Here is a 25913-nt window from a genome sequence, read left to right as displayed (position 1 = left end):
GAGCTGTAGACCACGACACTACCTGTAGCATCAGGGCATTGTCTTATATATTAGTTTCTTTGTAACAAAAGAGGTTATTTCTCTATGGGGGCCTAAACTTCAGCATATGAATTTGAGAAATATAGTGATGAAGCATTCCTCAGGATTGTGAAGGCTCCAAAAATGTTATTATTTTCAAAAAGCCAAACAGTCGAGCTGAAATTGTGATCTGCAAGATGAGACAGCAACATTAGCAGAAATGCTTACTATGCAGAAGTGTCATAGCACAGTGTCCAGGACAATCAGAGCATTCCTTGCAGAATTTTATTCGTCCTTGCTCACGGCTGAGATGCCTGGCAGTCTAAACCCTGCAGTTTTTTGTTTTTTCTTCAGGATGTAATTCCGCCAATGCTTCCTACTGAGCAGTCATAGTGTCAGAGGATTTAGAAGCTAACTTAATTTTAACCGAGCAGCATGCATCTTCCATCTTTATTAAGGAAGTAGGGGCAAGCCATCTGGCTTCATGAAGTGTTTCTATATTTGGGACATGCTCTGTTTGTGTTAATTTTCTTATAAATATCACTCACTTCAGGACCAACTCTTAATCAAAAGCTACCTCCTTGTTTCTATATTCAATGTCCCTTTTACCAGCTCCACTGATCATACAGGGGTATTCCGCAATAACACTACAGACTTTAGTCCATCTGTTGCTCTGCATATTTGTCCCCTTTCATCCTGATTCTCAATGGCCAGGACCTCCCGGGTGACCACCACAGAGCAGGTATGGTTTCAGGTATTATTCTCAGCTCTGCAATGAGGCTGAGGTAGAGGTGGTTTGTTGAGGTAGAGGTGGTTGTTTGAGGTAGAGTGTGTTGTGCTGGAACAAGTGGATCAGACACAGCAGTGCCGCTGGAATTCATTAAACAGTATGTCCACTCACTGTCCTCTCTGTTATATACACCTGCATTTTTGGTTAGTGGACTATCCTCAGTCCAGCAGTGACATTAAGGGGTTTAAAATTCCCAGCAGCACTGCTGTGTCTGATCCATACAGAGAACTACAGATTGATTACAGTCTGTAACTGTAGTTATCTCACAGTAATCTCAAACACATTCAATGATGGTAGCTCCTTGGTTTCATAAGCTAAACCCCTTCTGCTCTTTTTCTCAGTAAAACCTCCCTGTGACAGTTGTGGTGGTCTAATAAGACTAACAGTTGGAGTTTGGAATCCTATTTTCTCTTTGTATTTTCATAATTAATTCTTGTTTAACTTAGTCATGTAAAAAAGTTTTACTTATTTTCCTCTTACTCACTCCACGAACATTTGATATATCTACTTTCCAAACGCCTCAGAGTAATCTCCTAAATGTTAAAATTGTACTTGTGTGTTTTGACATAAAACGGAAATTATATAAATGAGTTTCCAAGTGTCTGCACCGTGCTGTACACAGTACTTCTGTCAGAGCAGAAAAACGATATAACAAGAGAAAAGCGTGTGAACTTTTAATTTTAGTTAAACCAACTTAATTTTACTCTCAAACATTTTCTACTGGTCTCTTTATCACTAAGATTCACTACAACTACAAAAGACACGTTTTCCGGAGAAGATGCATGTATTAAATGAAGCCCATAGCTAAACCTTGGTTCTGTTTATAGATCCATCTCTGGGACTGCACAAGGTTTATTAGCAGAGAAATACTGCAGAATGTATGGCCAGCATTTGCTCTGCACAAATTGAGAGCTAGCAAATACAGCACATTCTCCCAGGGAAGTCATAAGGGAGAAGAACACTGATCCTATCTTTTAAGAGCCTGTTAGTATAGTGTCAGGCCACTGAGCTCCTAACTCTGAGCCGCGGGTCCTTGGCAAACAGCAGCAGCAGCAACAAATGATGAGTTAATAGACTGATAGAAGCATCCAGATGACTGCACCAGGCAAGAACAGGAGGTGCAGGGGTGATCACAGTCCACCACACAGCAAGACCCCACAGTGATGAATAAAGCGTTAAAGTGACACATACTGAGTTTATGTCTCCAAAGTAGGATAGGCATAGATTTGAAACGGAAGCATAAATTGGCCTTAAGATTGTATTTATCACCATGGACCTCTCTCTAAAACGTTTACAGGTTCATGGCTTGAGGACTTACCTGATAACTGATCAAACCATAAATGTTGCCTAGAATCTGAGGTTTTCTAGAATCTAAAAATGTTGCCAACATTCTAAAATGTTGCCTAGAATCCCGTCTGTTGTGCCATGTACTGTATTTGAATACACTTGAATATCCCAAAGCTCTACTGTCTCAAGGGAATGGTTCCAAAACTCATGAAGGTGGTAGGTCAAAACATATCGGAATGGAACCACACATGGAAGTGTGACAAGGACTGATCAACACTTAAGAAGGAAATTTGTTCTTTAAACTGTTCCCCCACAAACACTATGGGGCTTAGCAAAACTCCTGCTGCCAATAAATCACTTAAAGTGCTATTAGATTTTAGCCAGAGGGATTCCTTTGTTAAAAGGGATTTTAAAGTGAATGCCAAAGAGGACAGATACCTGGGTGCCTGCCAAGAGCCTTTGCCGAGCCTAGAGTAAAACTGTGACATATGAAGCAGTGGTTCCCAATGAGGAATAATTGAGCTGTAATTCTAAGCATTTTTAATTATTCCTTGGTTTTCTCTTTAAACAAAATATGGAATTTCAGCTCTATCCCAAAAAATGGAACCCATACACATAGATCATATTTCTTCTGAAAAAAAAAAAGAGTATTAACCAGGATTTTGTACTAATTTTATAATTTTCTAGCAAAGGTTGTGAGGATTTGATGGTGCCCCAGAACCTACCACTCTTTTTAGAATCTAATTGTAGTACTTCCTTGACGTTCAGTTGAGATTATACAAGAGGTGCCTGCCAGGGATGCTTGAGTAGCATACTAAAAGACTTTAGACTCAATTTGGAAATGACTCCTGACTCGACTTGCACTCGAAAAATAAATAAAGGTTTCTGTCTCTCTATTTGTATTCACTTTATTTACAGTCGCTAACATCACATTTTCAAACACAGTTAGGGAACATAATGAATCACGGTCTATTATAATTGTAGATTATGTATAATTTTGTAGATTGTTGTGTTGATTTCATACGCCACATTTCATCTCCAGAACTGTTTACGCAGTTCTATTATGAAATTTTACAAATATTTACCTCTCCTTCTGGACGTATCTAATGTATAGGGAAAACAACTGAACTCTAAAACCACTGTTGTACCTTTAAAGGTACATTTACAGTTTGCACCTTTAGTGACAGTGATGTACCTGTACAGTATCTTTTTTCTGAGAGTATACAGTTACAAACACTTTTACTGCACCAAGTCTGTCATGAACTCTTTTTTGTCCACCATACAGTAAATATTAGTCATTCACCAAATGCACAACTTTGACACTAAAGCAAAATATGTAGTGGTTTCCAGGAAAAAAGACATTGGATATCATAACACCTATTGTATCCTTTTATTTAACAAAATGACCTTAAAATAAATACAAATGAAATAAAAAAGTTCATGACCACTAACATAAAAACCACCAATTTAAATCTTAACCTAGGCTTTTTCCTTCGTGTAACTCATAAAGAAGTTCCATTGATGAATAAACTCTTCGCCTTTTTTTTTTTATTTTAAATACAATGAAAAAAGAGCAGGAGAATGTTTGAATTACCATTATACGTTACACTAAAAAACACGTATTTGAACACCTAATAATAAAGGGGAGCGGCATGGTGGTGCAGCACGTAGTGTCGCAGTCACACAGCTCCACCCTGGAGGTTGTGGGTTCGATTCCTGCACCGGGTGACTGTCTGTGAGGAGTGTGGTGTGTTCTCCCTGTGTCTGTGTGGGTTTCCTCCGGGTGACTGTCTGTGAAGAGTGTGGTGTGTTCTCTCTGTGTCTGCGTGGGTTTCCTCCAGGTGACTGTCTGTGAGGAGTGTGGTGTGTTCTCCCTGTGTCTGCGTGGGTTTCCTCCAGGTGACTGTCTGTGAGGAGTGTGGTGTGTTCTCCCTGTGTCTGTGTGGGTTTCCTCTGGGTGACTGTCTGTGAAGAGTTGGTGTGTTCTCCCCATGTCCGTGTGGGTTTCCTCCGGGTGACTGTCTGTGAGGAGTGTGGTGTGTTCTCCCTGTGTCCGCGTGGGTTTCCTCCGGGTGACTGTCTGTGAGGAGTGTGGTGTGTTCTCCCTGTGTCTGTGTGGGTTTCCTCCGGGTGACTGTCTGTGAAGAGTTGGTGTGTTCTCCCTGTGTCTGCGTGGGTTTCCTCCGGGTGACTGTCTGTGAGGAGTGTGGTGTGTTCCTGCGTGGGTTTCCTCCCACAGTCCAAAAACACACGTTGGTAGGTGGATTGGTGACTCAAAAATGTGAGTGTGAGTGTGTGTGTCTGTGTTGCCCTATGAAGGACTGGCGCCCCTTCCAGGGTGTGTTCCCGCCTTGCGCCCAATGACTCCAGGTAGGCTCTGGACCCACCACGACCCTGAACTGGATAAGCGCTTACAGATAATGAATGAATGAATGAATGAATAATAATAAAGGTTTAACTTAACTTTCAAAATCTTGAAACAATGTTCAATGTTCAGGTCACAAGTTTGGGAAGATATCATTCAATCATGAAAGTAACTGTTCATTATAAATGTTTTCTCATTTCTGTGAGCAAATCATGACATTCACACCACCACTGGGCTGTGGAGCAGCAGAATAATGGCCTTTGGAATGACAGAGCACTATTCAGTACCTTTGGAATGACTTGGAGTGGTGTGTGTTACCCAGGACTAATCATCCAGTATCAGGACCTGATTGCACACGTATCCTCATGACTGAATGCCATCAAATTCTCTTGGAAATGTTTCAGCAACTTATGTATAAGTCTTTCCAGAAGAGTAAAAGCTGTTACTGCCGTAAAGCTAGATGATGAATTTGTTAGTGCCTTTCATATTTTATAGTGTTTGTTTTGACGAAAGCACATTTTCTGGAGAAAATATCATTAATATTCTCCAATGCATCTGAGACTGCCACAAACAGACCCTCATCCCCAGCGGCAAGTGTCATAAAGTACTGATTTTGCCAAGAGACATCAAGCTGGATGTGGTCTTAGCCAAAGTAAATGATTCCTTAAATAAAATCCCTTAAGGCTACTGAGCTACTCATGAGAGAATCTAATAGTCAATGATTCCTTAAATGTTGTGGTTCTTCAAGAAGCTCAACCAGAATCTGGTGGCTTAAGGTGTGCTCAAAGAAAGCCCAGGCATCAGGGATGATGTAAGAATATAATTGTTCTCATCTGTTGAACAGGGGTTTAAAACAGTCCCCTTGAAGTCAGAATCCCTTCTTCTAGCTGTGAAGGTGATGAGATTTTGTGATTGACATTTCAGCTCTGATTCAATGATTGGTTGAGGGTCAGGAGCTCAGTGGTATGAGACGCAGAATGGAAAAGCCCAGCATGTTCTACTGAAATATAAAGCTGCTTAACCTCAAGGAATGAAGACAGTGTTAAAGGAGACCTTGTATTAAAAAAAAAAAACTTGGGTTTGTTTAATTTGGGGATTTGGAGCTCCCACCAACCCACAAACTGTGAAACAAGTAAAACATAAATGTGGGTCTAGTGCTGTGATTAGAGAGACTTTAGAGTTTCCCCACCACCTCATCTGAGACTCTCCAATCACTGCGCTAGACCCACAACTTCAGCACAGAGTAAAAACAGAGAAAACAAGAATGGAGAAGGAAGAGAACTGAGCAAAAACATCTAAATGCCCAGAGCTTCTGCTCCTCGGTCCTCACTGCTGTGTGCTCCGATCAGAGTGATCAGCGAGCAGCTGAATATCATTTAAACGAACTGGCATCTAAAATGGCGATTCTGAACAGGACTGTTTGGGTGGGGGGAAATGCTGCTGTGAGGTTTTATCCAAAGCAAGTCATAGACGTTTGATTAACATCCCAGAAGTGAGTTAACTTGTGGAAAAGGGGTAGAATAGCTCCCTTTTAAAGTGCCACTGTGGTCTGACAAATGAAGAGTGATTGAGAACACAAATATCATATCACTCACCTAACAGATACTCATCTGACTGACTGCATTAGGCTAACTGTTTCATAGCTGGACTAAAAAAACACTTGCAGACAGTGAGCAGCCCTCCGGTGTGTGATCCTGCCTTGTGCTCAGTGATTCCAGATAGGCTCCAGACCCAACGTGTACCTTAACTGGATAAGTCTTTTATATGTGAATGGCATACATTTACATCAAAAGAAAAATATCAATTTAGGTTTTCATCATTTTTCCTGGTTTATTTGTTGAGATAAAAAATAATAATAATAATAAAAATAAGTTTTTTCTCCCCATTTATTACTACATTTTCTCCCCAGCATTTAGTGTTTCTCAATTCCACCCTCAGCGCGTCAGAGAATGCAAACTGCCCAGATTTATCACATCAGCTAGCACATGTCCATGCTAGCCAGAACTGTGGGCAGCAAAAGGAGAGAGGGGAGCAATCCTACCAACATAAGAGCAAGTCAGACTGTGCATTCTAGGACTCCTGTCCTCGGACAGCTGAGGCAACACCGTTGATGTTGTGAGACTTTAACACAGTGATCTTTCAAATGAATAAATAAAACCTTATCAAAAAAATTTAAAATCATTTACAATCATTTGGTACTGGTATTAAAGCTTATTAGTAGCTCTATATAGTCACTTTAAAAAAATGCACCTCATTAACTGATCTAAACAACTTACATTCTGGTACAAACTTCTTTCAAATTTGAAATCCTTTTAAATTGTATTAAATTTCACATATGCATGCCACTTTAATAGCTGCTCAAGTTCTACGTCATTTTTACTGTTAAGTAAACACTCTAGAGCACAGTTCAACTGCTCCACTGCTTTAAGTCCCCTAGCCAACACACAAACACGCACACACTGAAGGACTTTTCTGAAGGAGATGTATCCTCTGTCCACCTCCAACAACTGACCATCACATCAGCTTTAATCAGCTTGACAAAAAATGATTGTGTTATTGCATATAACCACTCATTAGGTCAAACACTGCCTTAGCCTCTAAGCTTGTAGCATCTCATGTGTATGAAGCATGAGAAACATGTCTAAATACTGACGCTGTCCAAGAAATGTGTTCACCTTTGCTGTATGTAATGGATATAGCCACAAACTGGTCAAGCTCTGGGGTCTTGCCAATGAAAATGCATTACTCATTCACGTTTCTGCTGCTTTGGATAAAAAAAAGGGAAAGAGGTCTGGTAAACATCTGGAGCTTCCTGAAATGAAGCAACGCACTGTTCAATTTTGTTGACATTCTGCCATCTACTGGTAGAGTCTGAGAGTACCTAAAAATATGGTTCAATACACTTTCCCTGGCCTTCATCTGAACTTTTCTTCTAATATCAAAGGGATTAGTAAACCCCAACCACCACCTTTGCTGTAGTAGCAACCTCTATTATTTTAAATTGTTGAAGCATTGCCGTGAGGATTTCATGGCATTCAAACATTAATGAGGCCAAGTACTGATGTTGGAAGATTAGTCCTTGGTCGCAAAAGCATTCCAACTCATTCCAGACCTATTTATGAAATTTCAATGCTCCCCAGTCACATGCTGGGGGCTGTATAACCTTCTGCATGTCTATGTGCAGCTATTTCAAAGCAGTATATCTCAATGTTTTGATTGTATTGGTTAATGCTATTCTATAAATTTTATAGTGTGTGTGGCAACAATTGAACACCTGCGTCAGAAAAAGAACTTGGTGAATATTTTGTAGGAATAATTTGAAAAGCAAAATGATGACTCATCAAAGAGCGCAGATCTGACCACCTGAATGACATACAAACTACTCTTCATCTGACTCATGGAACTTACATACCAGGTTGAAACAAGTGAAGGTTTGAGTGCAGTTGGTGAATCTGCAGTAAAGCTAGATGATGAATTTGTTAGTGCATCATTATTTGAGGTTATCATAGGGTGACCAGATCTGAGATGGTGAAAAAGAGGACACGTCTCCGAGGGGGTGGACGACTACTGACGTGCAGACTGACCAATTAAATGTTTACAGAGAAGGTTATCGACCAATAACGGTAGCTCTACAGTCAGACCGTCCAATCAGAAGATTTTAGGCTACTTCACCACGCCCCCTTCTCACTCAAGCGAACCAATCGGAGTAGGGGAGGGCGGGACTAGTTTGTGAACGAAACTTCTCGAAGTTCTATGTAAGCTCTAGAAAAACAATATCCCGGACGTTTGTGAAATTCAACCCGGACATTTTTTTAAGTCTAAAAAAGAGGACATGTCCGGGTAAAAGAGGACATCTGGTCACCCTAGGTTATCATCTAATACAAAGTTTTACCAAGATTGATAATAATTTAATTTTATCAACTTAAAATGCCATAGATGAAATTGATTGGTGAAATTTCAGTGAATTGGTGAATCAGTCAAACTTGACCACTCAACACTGATGAATGAGGTCCAGTGTGTGCACATATTTAGGGAATATAAATTAAAAAAAAAATTTGGCTACAAACTTAGAAAACTCTACACTACACAACATTTTTAAAACGTGTAAAGTATTTACGTTACTGTCCCAAAAACAAAACAAAATATCATGTGAACACAGCAGCTGTCCTTCACACTGTGTGGAAATTCCATGATGAATAGCCCAATAGAAATGCTCCAAAAGTTCTTGAAATGAAGTCATTTTATATTGACTTCCATTGAAAGTTAAGTTGTTGGGTTTTTTTTCCTTCTCCTATAAAGTTACTATTTGGGAGATACTTGTTTATCTGACTGTTGCAAATCTCGCATTGCTGTGTATATTTGGATTATATTTGGATTATGGCTTATGTAGGGGGTAAGCAAAGTGAGCTGGGGATGGAAAGCCAGTTCTGCCAAACTGTCGTTAAGGTCTTATTTAAAAAAACAATACTGAAAATGCAGGATGAGTGTGCTGTTTTTTTTTTTTTATTTGCCTTCCCTTTCCTAATCACACCCATTAATTAGAACTCCCCCAAAAGCTGCCATGAGTATTTATGCTGTAGTTTATCTGTCAAGACTCCATGTAATTTCACTGACATGGTCCATTATTTCTTGGCAAAAATGATGGTGGCCCGAGGTGAGTGCTAGCTTGTTGGCTTTACTCTGAAGTCAAATCCACTCACGGCAACCGTATGTTAAAGCCAAAGTGCCGTGAAATAAATTTACTCCTGCAGTGAAACATAATTAGCCATTTCCTCCGAGTACGCTTTTGGAAGACTTGCTGAGAATTAGGGCCTGTCATGCGTTCCAAATGACATTTCATACCATTAGTCACACTACTACACATGATACGTCTATGGTCATGAGAGCCTTTTTCCTGACTGTGACTCAGGGTTTCAAGCCAGACATCATCTTAAAGCAAGCGGTTGCGTAATATGTTGAACAAGGCTACTGTACATTTTTGCACAGTGTAAGCTGACTTATGGCTCAAGCACACATAAACACACATTCACACATTACTGTGGCTCACTGCTTCTGCACATTGTGTCCCACTGAGAGGTGTAGCCCACACAATTAGGTCTGTCACAACTATTACATTATCACCTGATCATTGTTATTTCCACTGACACCAATTACAGCCTTCATTTAACATCTGCTGAAGTACATGTTTTCATTCAGCATGAGGGAAAAAGCAGAAACCATATACTTAAGAGTAAATTGCTAAGACGTCTCTTAAACTGAATATTTTTTTAACCCCCACACTTTGTCTTTATAACTGGCTCCACATGCTTTCAGCTTTGGGAACTTTTTTTGCAGGATACTTCCAGACTTCTAAGGGTGGTTTCCCAGACAGGGATTAAGCCTAGTTCTGGACTATATCCTCGTTTCAGTGGAAAAATACAACTGAAAATGCTGTGTAGCCCAGGACTAGACTTGGTGCCTATTTGGGAAACAACCCCCTAAGGTTTAGTCTTAGAAGAGCTGTTGCATTTTCTGCTTCTCATGATCCAAGTAAGTCTAGTTTTGAACGGTCTTGATTTTTCACTCATTACACACTGACCCCCTCCTTCTTTCTGTAAACGGTTGGTTTATTCATTCATTCATTCATCTTCTCTAACTGCTTCATCCTGATTGAGGCTGGAGTAGGTCTGGAGCCTATTTGGAATCGTTGGACGGCCATCACAGGGCTGCACACAGTCACTCAAACACAGAAACACCTGTGGGCCCTTGCACACACTCACCCAGTCTCCCACACACTCATAGCTATGTGAAAATTCACACTTTCCATCGTGGACGGTGGGAGGAAAACCAGAGTTCCTGGAGGAATCCCACACAGACACACGGAGAACACAGTAAACTCCTCAAAGACAGTGACCAAAGGAGGGGATGGAACACAGGACCCTGGAGCTACATGGGAGTGACACTACCTTGCGCTCGAGACATGTCTTTCTATCATCATTTGGGAGCTAATAAGTATGGACTACTAGGAAGTGAGACAGATCATCAGCCAGTTTTGCCATTGAAATCTTTTAATTGCGTTGCTGCTGTCAGGAGGGTGGCCTGAGGCAGAAAAGGTTATTGACCTATTGGGTGGAAAATGCAAATGTGAAGTTTATTGAAATGAAAAGGACTGAAATGGAAATCCAAAAACAAATATACAATGATTTTCTAGACACTTAAAGCACTTTCCATTCTATGGAACACTAGGAAGTGCCCTCCAGCACCACCAATGTGCAGCATCCACATGGATGATGCAACGGCAGCCAATCTGTGTCAATATGCTCACCACACATCAGCTATTAGCTTGAGGGAAGACTAGTGGGAATGATTAAGCCAGTTAATTAGTATTAGGAGGACAGACATGACCACAGTGAGAGGTTTAGCAGGATATACTCTACTGTAACACTCTACTTTTTAAGGAAATGTCCCAGGATCTTTTATGACCTATGCAAGAGTCAGGACCTCTGTTTAATGTCTATGTATCTGAAGGAAAGCTCATTTTATTCAGTACAGTGTCCCTGTCACTGCACTCAGGCATTCAAAAAGACACCAAGAAGAGCACCCGCAATGGCCCCACCAATACCACTCCTAGGAGCCTCCCAAGCTTACACTGGTGGTCTCTCATCCAAGTGCTTGGGTTCTTTAGATTTGCATGATGGTGTGTTCCAGCACTGCTTTTGTTGTCTATCAATACATCCTAGCTAAAACGGTATAACTAGGTTAGAACCCCCAATGCCCTTGGGGTGAAATATTACAAGCAACAAGACTTAGCACTGATGACTTCAGGTTCTCAAACTTTCTGAAGACACTGTAAGATAAAATAACGTAATATAAGTCCTGGAGATGGGGTGTATGAAATCAACACAATTTTAAAATCTACAATTATAATAGAACAAGGTGATATTATGTTTCTTAAATAAAGACACACATTATATACCCTTGAGGGTACCACGACAATGAAAGCAAAAGGTACCACCAGTGACAGTTTTTCTGACAGTGTAGGGAGTAGTGAATAGGGAGCGATTTTGAACACAGGGAACGCCTGTCCTCCTTGCAACTTGAAAGACAATGGCTCAAGCTGAGCTGTATGACCTAAGTTTTGACCTTTGCCGTCAGAAAGGGATGAAAGGAGCTGGTCCAGTTTGGCTTCTTTGAGAAACACCGTGAGGGAAATGTAGCAGAGATCAACACCAGGAACTGAAAACTGAAGACAAGCTGTTATACTACATTCTGTGTTCTTTGTAAGGGTGTGATAGTCCACAAAATAAAACCAGACAGAGGTACACTGCCGTGGTCAAGCCATGAGTAGACAGAAGAGAAAGACTGAACAAGCACCTCCCTGGAGAGAGAGGGTCAAATCCTTCTTGTTGTAGAGGAGAACAGAATCAGGTTTGAAAAATGAGCCAAGAAAGGGAACTAGTCATCCAGAACAACTCCAAGGCTGAGTACATCTTCAGAAAGAGTGACCTGGGAGTTCTTAAGCTTCCTCCTGTGTTAGCTTTCTGTTACCATCTCTTATGTTAATGGGTCGGTTTTGACCCGTGTCTTAAATCAGCTATAAGATCCCTTAAAAACAATGATCAGCCAATTTATTTCTTACCTCTTACCTGTTTGCCTTGTTAGTCCTCCTTATCCATGAAAGGATTGGTTTTATTTTTCATTGTTGCAGACTGTAAACTGGAGATGTACACGATACAAAACACAAACTCTAAACTGACTTGGCCTTACATGTCTGGACATGTGTCTTTCCTTGTTTTGTGAAACAGGCAAAGATAGAAGCCCCTAACTCAAGCTCAGGTGGTTGTAGGAGGAGCTAGCTGTAGGCTGTGGGTGTCAAAAAGTCTTGATGCAATAAACTAATTTTTGGAGTACTTGTATGCATTTAAAACCAAAAAATGGGTCGGTCAAGACAGTAACACAAGAGGAAGGTTAAAAGAGATAGCAAGATTAGAGTGAGGACCTGTAGATTGAGGGCTGTACAGGAGGTCTTCATTGCTGGGAATCAACTTGAAGTGATGGGCTGAGTAGCTAACAATGTCTTCATACATGAACCAAAAATCACTCCAGAGCTAGCAGTTACAAACCCCTCTGTTCAGCAAGCAGAGCCACATATACTTACCCACTACCAGAGCAACTCTTAGGGTGTACTCACATTAGGCCATCAGAATGTTCTACCCAGAACGGCCAGTTTCAGTGCCTGTACCCTTAAATGATAATGAGCTGCTCCTCACCTTGACCCAAGTGCACAGCAGCAAGGAGCAGAAGCTCTGGTTTTTAGCCACTATCACCTTGTTCTCTTTCTTCTGTTTTTTTATTTTCTCCATATTTACTCAGTGCTCTTATTTATTTGCACTCGTTTTGTCCTTTGTTTTGTTTAATCTAATCTTGATGCTCTCAATGTGGGTCCAGCACTGTGATTAGAGAGACTCAGGTGAGTGGGCGGGACAATTCTAAAGTCTCTGCAATGTTAGAAGTGGAGCTAAATCTGAACATGTTATCTCATGTTTTCAAAACACAAGAAAATTGACTGGGTGGTCTTGATCATTTTCTAGCAGATCATTTTCTCAGTCTAAAATTTTGCACAGCATGAAATTGGGCAAAAATATTTTTTGTAGGGAGAGGTATTCATGTTTAGAATGAAACAAAATGTCTATGAAATGCATTTCATATATTTAAACAATATTTTGCAATGCTTTTATATAAGCTCCATGGACTCATCATCCTCTCCTAGCCCCCTAAACTCCTCACCCTTAGAGACAAGTGAAGCTGCATTGATTTAAAGTGCCGCTAACAGCCAGCATGGACACAAGCAGTAGCAGTTCACACACTTCTTGGGGACAAGGAGACAGATTACTGACTGCCTTTAGCTCTGACAGCCTTCAGATCTTCACCATCCTGTCTGTCTATGACAAGCAGAACCAATTTCCTAGTATAAGAATCATGTTTCCATGCATGATTTACTGTGTGTGTGAAATATATCTCATTCGCCACAGCACAGTAAGTGCCATTCAAAGAAAAAAATGCATGGTTAAACAAGATTTAGGGTGCGTTCAGACTTGTCATCTTTGGTTTGATTAAAACGACCTCTGGTGCAATTGCTCTGTTAGTGCAGTTCATTAGAGTAAGTGTGAATGCTCACTTTCAAACTCTGGTTCACATTAAACAAGAGGACTGCTTTGGTAAAACTACCTCCAGGTAAACATGCACAACTCTAATAGGTGCATTAAGCCCAGGTGATGACTCTGAGTGACTCACAAAGTAAAAGTCATACATGCAACATATGTCACTTTTTTACTTAATGGTTCAGTTGTAAACATGTCAGTGTGAACTCAAACCAAACCAGAACCAAATGCAACAATGTATCATCATCTGGTTCAGTCTGGACCAAGGCTAGTTTGGTTTGATTTAAACAAACCCTGGTGCAATCGCCCTGTTAGTATGGTTCGAGTAATTGTGAACACTCACTTTTGAACTCTAGTAAACACTAGCAGACTAAGACCACCTGAGCAGGTGTGTCATGGTCCATCTCTAAGCTAACTCTGGTGTGGTTCTTTTCAAGTATTAACACAAACTAAAAGCATAAAAACAAAACCAAACAGGACATGATTTCCTAAGATTTGACAATAATTGCACTGTGAGGGAATAGTGTTAAAAAATCAGCTGTCTCTCTTTTGACACCTTTATCAATTTTACCACATATTGCTGTTTTTTTCCATTTAGTAAAACTACCTCCAGATGAACACACACAACCCTGAAATGAACATAAAGCCAAGTGGACAACTCTGCCAACTGGCTTTATTTTTTTTTACTTACTTTGGTCTGATTGTGTCCATGTGACCTCGAATGTGACCACTTGTTCACTTTATTTAGTTGTTATACGATTATCTTGCACTGCTGTTTACACTGCCTTGTACATCCATTATCCTACCTCCAAATCAGGTTATTGTCTTCAGTCAGTGTCCCATTGTCTCATGTATGTCTATCAGTGAGCTGCTGGTATCGTATGTCCTGCACTTGTCTTCTGTTTGTTAACTTTCATATAAATATACTTAGCTTAGTTGAATTTAGTCTATTTTCTGTTAAATGTTACTGCATCTTGGAGAGGAGAGTAACGTAACTTCAATCCTTTGTATGTCCTGTACATATGCAGCATTGACAATAAAACTCTCTTGACTTGACTTGAACCAAACCAAAACCCAGTTTCTAAAGGAAGCCACTGGCTTTAAAAAGCACAACAACAGTGACAGTAACATTAGACATGTTGGTGTTGGATTAAACATGGATCCATGCCACAATTCTCACAACAGAGTTTTGATTCTTGAAGCGTTGGGCTCTCGCTGATCAGAGACTCAAGGAGCATTTCAACCTCATTAAAACATCATGGTGTAACGTTACATTGCCACTGTGAGTCGGATAAAAATTAAACATAAATATGACAGCTGCTGTAACCTGGAAATTTAACAAGCGGCTTATTTGAATTAGTGAATTAGCGACACTCTAAGATCATTGTACAACCATACAGTGAGATTTGACCTCTGCATTTAACCCATCTATGACAATGAACACACAAACTTACATTAGTGATTAGGGCTTTGAACTCACACACCTGAAGCATCAGGCAGCCATCCTCAGCACCTGGGGAGATTCGGGGGTTTGGGTGCCTTGCTCAAGGGAATTCTTCTTGTACCAAGCCTGGTTCTCTAACCGTTAGTTCACAGCTGCCCCGAAGCCACGGCCTCACCATGATATTTGTGCTGAATGTCTGCATTTCATGGTGATAGACAAATCTCTGGTCAACCAAAGACTAAAAAAACAGCCTTGAACCTACCTCCAAATGTCAAAAAGACACCCTGCTTGACTAGTGATAAGATGAGCGAGTACAAATGCAATTTCCGCATGCACAAGGGTAATTTTCATTGCATAAGGTGGTTTTAAAAACTCATACATACGAAGTGTTTTCCTCCTTTTGAGAAGGTTTTTTTTCTCCTTGCAAACAGTGATTTTTCCTTGCATCAAGTGGTTTCACTTGCTTTAGAGACTGAATGTGCTCAACACATTTATTTTCAATGTGCATAAGGTAAACACATTGCTAAGATTGGTTCAGTGTTGGACCTGAAATCGCTCCAGCCACTTTTAGTCCCACCCACTGAAATCCAACAGAAGAAAATTGCAGGAAAAGCCTCTCAAAAGCTGGCATCATTTTCTCTGTGATCTTTATTCTAAAACATACAGACGATAGTTAGAAGAATGGTATTAAAAAGAGTGGACAGTAACTTTAAAGGAACAGGCGCAGAAGCCGGCCATTCGGAAGAAGGCTGTTTAGACAGCGGGAGAACACCGCTGTGGTGTTTGATTCTTGTGGTGTTTTAAACAAAGCATGTCACAATTGTTTCATTAAGACACCAGGGAACTGTGTCAACATGTGGAAAAATGGTAAAACATGTTCCCTTAACGGCAGCATGGTGGCGCGGCAGGTAGTGTAGCAGGGTTCAAGTCCCGCTACTGGTGACTGTCTGTGAGGAGTTTGTTGTGTTCTCCCTGTGTCTGCGTGGGTTTCCTCCGGGTGACTGTCTGTGAGGAGTGTGGTATGTTCTCCCTGTGTCTGCGTGGGTTTCCTCCGGGTGACTGTCTGTGAGGAGTTTGTTGTGTTCTCCCTGTGTCTGCGTGGGTTTCCTCCGGGTGACTGTCTGTGAGGAGTGTGGTATGTTCTCCCTGTGTCTGCGTGGGTTTCCTCCGGGTGACTGTCTGTGAGGAGTTTGGTGTGTTCTCCCTGTGTCTGCGTGTGTTTCCTCCGGGTGACTGTCTGTGAGGAGTTTGTTGTGTTCTCCCTGTGTCCGCTTGGGTTTCCTCCGGGTGACTGTCTGTGAGGAGTTTGGTGTGTTCTATTTGTGTCCTCGTGGGTTTCCTCTGGGTGACTGTCTGTGAGGAGTTTGTTGTGTTCTCCCTGTGTTCGCGTGGGTTTCCTCCGGGTGCTCCGGTTTCCTCCCACAGTCCAAAAGACAGACGGTAGGTGGATTGGCGACTCAAAAGTGTCCATAGTTGTCGCCCTCTAAAGGACTGGGACCCCCTCCAGGGTGGGTTCCTGCATTGCACCCAATGACTCCGTGTAGGCTCCTGACCCACCGTGACCCTGAACTGGATAAGCAGTTACAGATAATGATTGAATGTTCCCTTAATTGTCCAGTGCAGCAATTTCTGCTGTTACCTACCTAATATCAATACCCATCACTATTGAAATGCCATCTCTAGTCTGAGAATATGCAAGAAACAACAGGGTTACCTAATCTATATTGATGTAAAAGGAGCCGGTTTCCACACCGCATGATCATTTATGCAAGTCATTAGACTAATGAAGGTGGGTGACAAGAAATAGAGAATAAATGAGTGCATTCATTTTCCATGGTGCTAACAGCAGCTTCTTAGTCAGGTGTTATTTTCGTGTCTCAGCTATGTCTTTCTGAGTTGCCTTTATGTTACCAAGAGGATGGACAAGGTTGATTAAATATACATTAAAACTGTGCAGTGAACTGGAAGACTTCCTCTAAAACACATTAGTGTGTGTAGGTGAATAAACAAGTTTTGGCCTTGTGTGTGTTACATCTGAATACACAATACTTGCTGCTGCCACCTCACCTCTGATCCTAAGCTGAAGTGTCACAGCTGGCAGGTAATGGCGATGAATAAAAGATCACATCTAACTGTTTGGAAGCATCTGCTCATTTCCACTTCTGAGTAAGAGTGTGCTCAGTGTGCCATATTATTACTGATCAGAACTGATAGAAAAACAAGCACAATCTTCAGTGATGGCTCAACTGCTATGCAATTATCTTCATGCCAGCCAGTAGAGGGCAAAAGTACACAGAGCTTAACTATGTAGGAAAAAGAATGTAGCTCAGTGTAAATGTAGAGTTACTGATGTATTGTAGTTGGTTAGTTTTGTGATTTTGTTATTTGTAGTGTCTAGACACTGAAGAGATGCATTATATGTCCAGATATATTTGCAGTAGGTGGACACTTGCTCATTCAAAATGTCTTCTATAATTCAAGGGTATTGAGTGAATTTGATGCAGTAACAGGCTCTGATTATCTGGGGACATCTATATATACTAGATGTTGGAACATTCTCCACTTTTGTTTTTGCATTTGTAGCTTTGTTTTCGTCCTTATGCATGTTTTTTTTTTTTTTCAGTTTGTCTTAGGTTCTCTTCATTCTCCACTCGTTTTCATAGATTTAGCTTGGTTTCAGTTTTGTTCTTTCTTCTCCGCTCATTTTCAGATGTGGTTTGTTCAATTTCCTCTCTGCTCTCGTTTTTGCAGTTTTAGTTTGGCTCTCTATATTCTGCACTGATTTTTGCAATTTTTTATCTATTTGCTTTTTCTCTACTTTCGTTTTACAGTTTTAGTTTGTACCCTTCCTTCTCTACTCATTTTTAGTTTTTGCTTCTTCTCCACTCTCATTTTAGTTTTAGTTTCTACCCTACCTTTTCTACTCTTTTTCACAGTTTTTGCTTCTTCTCCACTTTCGTTTTACAGTTTTAGTTTCTACCCTTCCTTCTCTACTCTCATTTTCAGTTTTTGCTTCTTCTTCACTCTCGTTTTACAGTTTTAGTTTCTACTCTTCCTTCTCTACTCTTTTCAGTTTTTGCTTCTTCTCCACTCTCATTTTAGTTTTAGTTTGTACCCTTCCTTTTCTACTCTTTTTTACAGTTTTTGCTTCTTCTCCACTTTCGTTTTACAGTTTTAGTTTCTACTCTTCCTTCTCTACTCTTTTTCAGTTTTTGCTTCTTCTCCACTCTCATTTTAGTTTTAGTTTGTACCCTTCCTTTTCTACTCTTTTTCACAGTTTTTGCTTTTTCTCCACTTTCGTTTTACAGTTTTAGTTTGTACCCTTCCTTCTCTACTCTCATTTTCAGTTTTTGCTTTTTCTCCACTTTCGTTTTACAGTATTAGTTTCTACCCTTCCTTCTCTACTCTTTTTCAGTTTTTGCTTCTTCTCCACTCTCATTTTACAGTTTTAGTTTGTACCCTTCCTTCTCTACTCTCATTTTCAGTTTTTGCTTTTTCTCCACTTTCGTTTTACAGTTTTATTTTGTACCCTTCCTTCTCTACTCATTTTCAGTTTTGGCTTCTTCTTCACTCTCGTTTTAGTTTTATTTTGTACCCTTCCTTCTCTACTCTCATTTTCAGTTTTTGCTTCTTCTCCACTCTCGTTTTACAGTTTTAGTTTCTACCCTTCCTTCTCTACTCTTTTTCAGTTTTGGCTTCTTCTCCACTCTCATTTTACAGTTTTAGTTTGTACCCTTCCTTCTCTACTCTCATTTTCAGTTTTTGCTTCTTCTCCACTTTCATTTTACAGCTTTAGTTTGTACCCTTCCTTCTCTACTCTCATTTTCAGTTTTTGCTTCTTCTCCACTCTCATTTTACAGTTTTAGTTTCTACTCTTCCTTCTCTACTCTTTTTCACAGTTTTTGCTTCTTCTCCACTCTCATTTTACAGTTTTAGTTTGTACCCTTCCTTCTCTACTCTCTTTTTCACAGATTTAATTTGGTTCTATATTTTCTTTGCACTCATTTGGTCACTTTTAGCTTAGTTTTCATCCTTGTCTGCTCTCATTTGTAGTGTTTGCTGTGAGTTTGTTCCTCTTTTGTTGCAGTAACTGGTTCTACTCCTCTGGAAAGCCTAGATGTGTGTACATTGCTTTCAGCCTGTACACAGCATTAATGAGTTCAGGTAATGAGGTGGAATATTGATGCCATTCCAATTCATACCAAAAGTAGAGGTAGGAGCTTTCTCGCTCACTCCAGAAATCACAGAGTGCACTTCTCAAGCTAATTGCTTGGGGGCTGCACACATGGAATCTTTCCTTGATCACCAATCCTCTTCAAATTGTATAAGCTGCAGGTGTGAGGTGGATAAAACCAGTTTGTGCCGGAAGTCTGCGTTGCATCACATTTGACAAATCTATCTGGCAAGTCAGTGCTCTGCAGTGTTTAGTTCCTGCTTGGCTCATTTGGAATCAAAAGCGAGCAGGTACACAAAAGTACCCGGTTCCAGGTTCCAGGTACAAAATTTGCCTAATAGAAAAGCAAAAATCAGAGTAAAGAGTTGAGCAGAGTAGTAGAAAAGCGTCAAAATGAACTGCTTATCGGTCACTGAAAACAGATGTTTTTCACTTGTTAAGGAAATTTGTTGTTGCATGAGTTGTTCTGCCCACACACTGAAGGGCAAACAGACATGTTTTCAGGATGTTTCCATGTGGACAAAGTTTTAAAAACAATGCTTGTGTGAACAGGATGTTTGTAGAAATAGAAGCAAAAAAGCACGAATGTGTGCATGGACTAGGCCTCAGTGTATCAGATTTGGCAAAGTGGGATGTTCTGCAATTCTGAAGGACCACTAGAGGTCCTCCTCCTGCTTTTTTGTGGGGGTCGAGCATTTGTGCAAGTAGTATGGCCAGCTGTCTTAAGCATTCAGTCTTACTGTATTGGCTATTAAATACCAATATGTACATACACCTGATCTGTTTGCTGTTATCTAACTATAACAAAATATTAATATGCAAGTTTCTCTCAATTGTAACAGTGCTGCAAACTCCACAAACAACACTGTCAGTTTCACTAACAGAAACCATCAGTCATTTCACAGCAGGGATTAGTGGGTGTTATCCTGTCTGTGACCAGCAGAGGATGTGAATGGCAGTGAAACTTGATATACACCGCTGTAATTGAAACTGAATTATACAATCATTGGGACGTGATGAAAGAACAACAACAACAACAATGAAGAGTATCACAACTGAAAATAAATATTTTCAACATAATTACAGCAAGATTCAAACTTTTCAAAAATGCATAAATACAAGGATAAAATATAAACACAGCCATTTAGTTTTAGGATTGATGATTTACCAGAGAACACTTAAATCATTCATTGTCTGTAACCACTTTTCCAGTTCAGGGTCGCGGTGGGTCTGGAGCCTACTCTGAATCACTGGGCGCAAGGCTGGAAAACACCTCACCTTCGCAGGGAGACACACACTCACACGTTCACTCACATCTATGGACTTTTGTGAGTAGCCAATCCGTCTGTGGAAGGAAACCCACACAGACACGTGGAGGATGCATTAAACTCCTCACAGACAATCACCCAGAGCGGGACATGAACCCACAACCCCAGGTCGCTGGAGCTGTGTGACAGCAACGCCACCTTCACTTCAATCAATTTTTTTTAAAACAGTGAGATAGGAACTAATGTTTACAATTCAAAATACATTCACAATTTTATTTATTATCTAAAGTGACCACATATGTAAATGTAAAAATGTTGATAAATTAGAAACAATACATTTCTTATGATTTCATGTAATGACTTTATAAGATGAATCTTTTAGAGTAATTAAACTCTTCAGATGTTTGGTTTCTATCCCCACCACTGTGAACAGCTCTTGTAATTAGAATTAGAATCACCTTATTGGCCACTGTGCTTTCACGGTGCACACATGCCCAAAGCGGTGGGCAGCCCTAGCCACAGTGCCCGTGGAGCAGTTGGGGGTTAGGTGCCTTGCTCAATGGCACTTCAGTCATGACCTGCTGGCTCTGGGGATCGAATCAGCAAGTCAGCAAGGGATCATTTGAGTAGAGAAAGATAAAAGTAGGGCCCCCTATTATGTTCTTTACAAAATAATAAATCCAGCAAATGCTATTGGTATTTACATGGTATTTCAACTAGTCTAAATTAATTGGACAAAATTTGTAGACACCCTTTATAACTAATACATTCAGCTACATTAAGGGGCACCCTTTCAGGACATAGGTGTTTAAATGAACACACTGAAAAGTATCAAATGAAATTGGAAACGCTGGAGCAGTTGCACATGAGCCTAAGGTCACCACATTCAAGTAGCAGCTAGAGGTTTATTAGGCGCCTCAATGACTGGGCTTTGGAGCTGCGAAACTGCCTTCTTGAAGTTGGAGTTACATCTGTGATTCAAAAGCAATTCCAACACAAGAGCCTGAAATCACTAATGCTCTCATAAAATCCTTATAGAAATGTTCTAATGTTAGGTGTAAAAGCCTTCTCAGAGGAGTCGAAGCACTAGAATTGTAGGTTTGTAGTCCTCCATGGGTGCAAAGTCTTGTTTTAATTGTCGACTTTTGAACTAAACCACCAGATGTAGGACTAATGAAATGATAAACTTCTGCTCTCTTCATATGAACCCCAGAGATCTACATGCTACATATAGCAACATGCTGTCAAAGACTGATGGACAGAACAGTGCAACACAGGAAACAGCCTGTGTATCAGGAATTCACACCTTTCAGAATAAATAGTGCCATAATGAGTCAGATAGCAAGCTGAGTTAACCTGCGATTATAAAAAGCCGGTCTTAAGAGCAGCCTTGCCAAATGTGTAGTTCATTAGGCTGCGGGCTCTAACACTTTCATGGCACTATGCCCCCCAGCCTTGTTTTGATTAGAGGGTAACTCGTAAATAGAGTGCGGCCCCATAAACAATTTCCTCATTACATCAAAGTCACGCAGGACTTGTAAGTGGTGCCACACACTGACCACTTATGGGGGCACCTCATTTATAGGGCTGACACTTGATGAACGAGGCAGAGCGATGCGGGAAAGAAGTGTGAGTAATAAACCGCAAGCGTCCGACTTCCTCAAGAGGCTGTTTGAAGTGCTAAGTACTGGACTAATAATGTTGAATAATGTACAACACCATGCTGTAGCAAAGCCAAAGCCACGTTAACATGATGTGAGCACACAGTCCAACACACAAGAACATGTTCAAACAATCAGCCAGACCTCAAACGCTTCACATTAGAAGAGTGTATTGAGATCTGTTTTATTGAAGAGCTGGTATAGCTCAACCTCAACATGGTAGGGATTTAAACAATAAAGTGAGCTCTCCTCAAAAGAGAAGTGAAACCAACAAGAAACACATTTAACATTGGCGTTATAAAGACGTGACAAGTTTATTCTCCGTTCAAAAACAAGAAATATACCCTTGAAAATCTGTTTTACATTATTTGTACAAAGTGACCCCTTTCAAAGGGGTCTGAGGAAAGCATATGCAAAACAGAATACAAAAATAGAACTTCCATATTTCGGCTACAAAATCATTTTGGCTTTCCACAGTGAGTGCTGAACAAGACTGATAAGAGCCTGGAGGGAAAATAAGTTAGCATTTTATAATTCACACAAATGGGGCTAGATCTTTTTTTTTTATTATTCATAATGCATAGCCCTTTAGATTTGGTATTTATCCTGCCATTTGTCATGTTGGGATTACGAAGGATATTAAAAAATAAAACAGCCTGTTAAAACATGAAATAAAAAAAAAGATCAATGCCAATTAATCATGATTTTGCGTGTGTCTTTTTAAACCAACCGAACTATATCAACATTTGCAATGGAACATCTCACAACCAATAAGTTGTACATGAAATAATTAGTATTACAATATATTACACTAGTGAATGAAAAGAACATACTGGACCACTCATACACGCTCACATATAAACACACATACAGTTGCCTGAAGAATCATTATGGATATCCCTGGTCAAATTACGTCTGTTGATTTTCCATGTGAAAAATATGAGAATTCATACATTAATTGTTGAACTGAATATACTGGAAAAAATTTTAATATAAAATGTGCAAAAGATACATCAGGGTCACTATATATATATATATATATACACACAACCCTGAAATTGATTAAGGAGGAAAGATGATGATGATATATCCAATAAACTCCCCTGTAGAGCATGTATACATTTATTTTCACTTTGAAAAATAATCTTAATTTGACCAGGGACATCCGAATTTTGCATCCAATGGCATGGTATGCATGTACACAAACTAGACAAGATTTGCATCCATCCACAAATCACTATCAAAATTAGTCTCTGCATCATTGGTTGGCGGAATGAAATATCAGAATTATCCATATCAGGCACTTTGGGGGTTTGTGCACAAATTGCTTTTTGTTATTTGCTTAAGTTTGGCTGCATCCAAGCAGGTAAACACCGTCTTTCTCTGTGCTGTATTCCCACAGTCCGGTCCACAGTGCTGCCTCCTCAGGCCAGGTGGTACATGCCATAAGCCAGCGGCGTCCCATAAAGTCCTGCAGGAGGGACAGTCAGCAGAGGCCTCTGATAGGGATATGACTGTCCGTACAGTGACACGGCTGAATGGAAGTGTGTCCCGAGGCTGAGAGGCAGTGGGAAGCCAGGGTGCAAGGCTGGTTTTGTGGCCAGTTTCAGCTTCTCCAGCTCTGCCTCCTGCAGTCGCTTAGCTTTTGCTCGCCGGTTCTGGAACCAGATCTTGACCTGTGTCTCTGTAAGTGTGAGGGAGCTGGAAAACTCAGCTCGCTCTGCGATGGACAGGTACTGCTTCTGTCGGAACTTGCGCTCTAGGGCAAGGAGCTGTGAAGTGGTGAAGGGTGTTCGAGGCTTGCGGTTGGTTTTATGTTTACGGAGAGCGCAGGGTGGACTTACCTGGCCTGTGGAAAACATAATACATATGTGTTATTTCACTCGGGCAAAGACCAAAAAGATCACTGTTTAACAGAGAGAACTGTAAGCATAATAGTTTTCACAATACTGTGCAGGTATAACGTTTATATTTTGCTGTCCAATTAAAAAAACTAATCTCCCAAAATAGTAATTTTACAGAAGAAGTGAAAAAAACCTGCTTAATTTTCAGTGGATGTCAATGTAGAAAGGTTTTATTCCAAGTCACTTTGGAGTATTTCTATTGGCCCATTCAATACGAAATTGAAAGACAACTGCTGTGTGCAAATGACAGTCAATTTAAAACACACACACACACACACACACAAATGAAGATTTTTGATTTGAAAACAATTACAGCACACAGTGGCTCTAACATAATATTTTTAAAAGAGGAAAAAAACCCTGTAGAGCCTTTTTTGTGTTGTTCTTTAAGATAAAATGACTTCTATTTATTTAAATGTTAAATGTAATGATGAACAACTTATTTAACTTCATCAAAAGTAAGTCTTTCCCTTCTCCTGTAAAGTTCAGAGGTTTTGGAGATATTCTGGGTAATGGAGACAAAATTACTTTATCTCAAAATCATTGTGTACCACTGGATAAAGACTATAAACTGAACACATTTAATTCAGAGGTTCCCCGAGTGTGAATTCGAGGTCATGTTATAATATCCACTGGCAGGTGTTTGTCCCAGAATTTAACAGCTATCGCTAACTATGGTCGTTTTTACAAGATTTAAAAATGTAAATTGAATAAAATACATTTTAAAGGCTTTTTAAAGAAGATATAATTAGCTGACACTACACAACGTTACTGTTCCATTTTTAACGGACGTTTTTATGTTTTTGTTTACAAACAGAGCTGTTACCGGACTCAAATTTCTTGTTGACTTTACCGTTAAACTAAATTCATTTTTTTTTAAAAATAACAAACAAACAAAAAAAACACATACAAATTTATATATTTATATATATATGTATATATTCCTTTTACAAGTGAAATTAGCCGAACCGCGGAGCCATAAATAACGAACTTACGGTGCTGAGGGAAAGCTGAGGTAATGACCCAGGCGGCGCAGTCCTCTGGCTCCGGGGACTCGGACTTCACCGGAGAACTCTGGATAAAGTGCTGTCGACTTTCCTCTGAAGGAGCGTCCTCGCTTCGGTAAGAAGGGAGCGGAGTTTTCGCCATTGTGGCCCAGGAGTCTGTCGGGCTCTGTCGGCCTTCTTTAGCGCTTCTGTCGCTCGCCATGAGCGACTCCACGCTGAAAGGGTGACTCTTAACGGAGAGTTTGCGCTCCTCCATCGAGCTGCCGCGGACAAAAGCGTCCGTACGACAGTCCTCTATAACTCCGCAGTTTATCTCTCACTCACTCGCTCTCTCCCTCCGTGCTGGACGGCCTCTCTTTAACTGAAGCAGAAGGCGTACCTTCCCTTCAACCTCTCTGAGACTTTTCAGTGTCAGTAAAAGTCGCTCCACTGCCCTCAGACTCTCGACCAATAGGAATGCTGCCGAATTTGCCGCCACGCGCTTCCTTCGCCCTTCTCTGGCTTCTGATTGGCTCGTCAATGTTCAGAAATAGATCGTATTAGTTAAATTATCCTTTTGGCGGAGTGATACATTAAAGTTATATGGCAGAAATGATCAACAACCTAATGTCGCACTACAAATGTTTGGACTTTATAAATCGAACTCTATAAATTGAACTCATTCGTTCATTTCAGATTTCTGTACCCACTTCATCCTGTTCAGGGTCAGGGTGGGTCCGGAGATCACCAAATTACTGGGCACAAGTTAGGTAAACACAAACTGGACAAGGCGCCCATCCACCACAGGACAACACATACTCAAACAGTCAATCACACACTTACACCTGCGGACACGCACAGACACAGGGAGAACAC

General features: G+C 40.4%; 1 protein-coding gene across 1 annotated transcript; it reads right to left on the bottom strand.

The window, feature by feature from the left end:
- Positions 1-22446: 22446 nt before the first annotated feature.
- Positions 22447-25476, bottom strand: msx2b (muscle segment homeobox 2b). Its single transcript, XM_066646120.1, has 2 exons — positions 25047-25476; positions 22447-23996 (listed from the first exon to the last, which is right to left on the bottom strand). The coding sequence occupies exons 1-2, from the start codon at positions 25312-25314 to the stop codon at positions 23572-23574; spliced, it is 693 nt and encodes a 230-aa protein (XP_066502217.1). The 5' UTR covers positions 25315-25476; the 3' UTR covers positions 22447-23571.
- Positions 25477-25913: the final 437 nt, after the last annotated feature.

Source organism: Hoplias malabaricus, chromosome 15 (genome assembly GCF_029633855.1).
Source record: "Hoplias malabaricus isolate fHopMal1 chromosome 15, fHopMal1.hap1, whole genome shotgun sequence".
Classification (NCBI taxonomy): Eukaryota; Metazoa; Chordata; class Actinopteri; order Characiformes; family Erythrinidae; genus Hoplias; species Hoplias malabaricus.
Note: the sequence above shows the minus strand (reverse complement) of the source record. Positions and strands in the feature narration are given on the sequence as shown.

Bases quoted from the DNA above. Each gene is read 5' to 3' on its own strand.
- msx2b (XM_066646120.1), bottom strand. From the start codon at position 25,314: ATGGAGGAGCGCAAACTCTCCGTTAAGAGTCACCCTTTCAGCGTGGAG. The intron at 23,997-25,046 runs GTAAGTTCGTTA...TGTTTTCCACAG, and splicing joins CTCAGCTTTCCCTCAGCACC to GCCAGGTAAGTCCACCCTGC.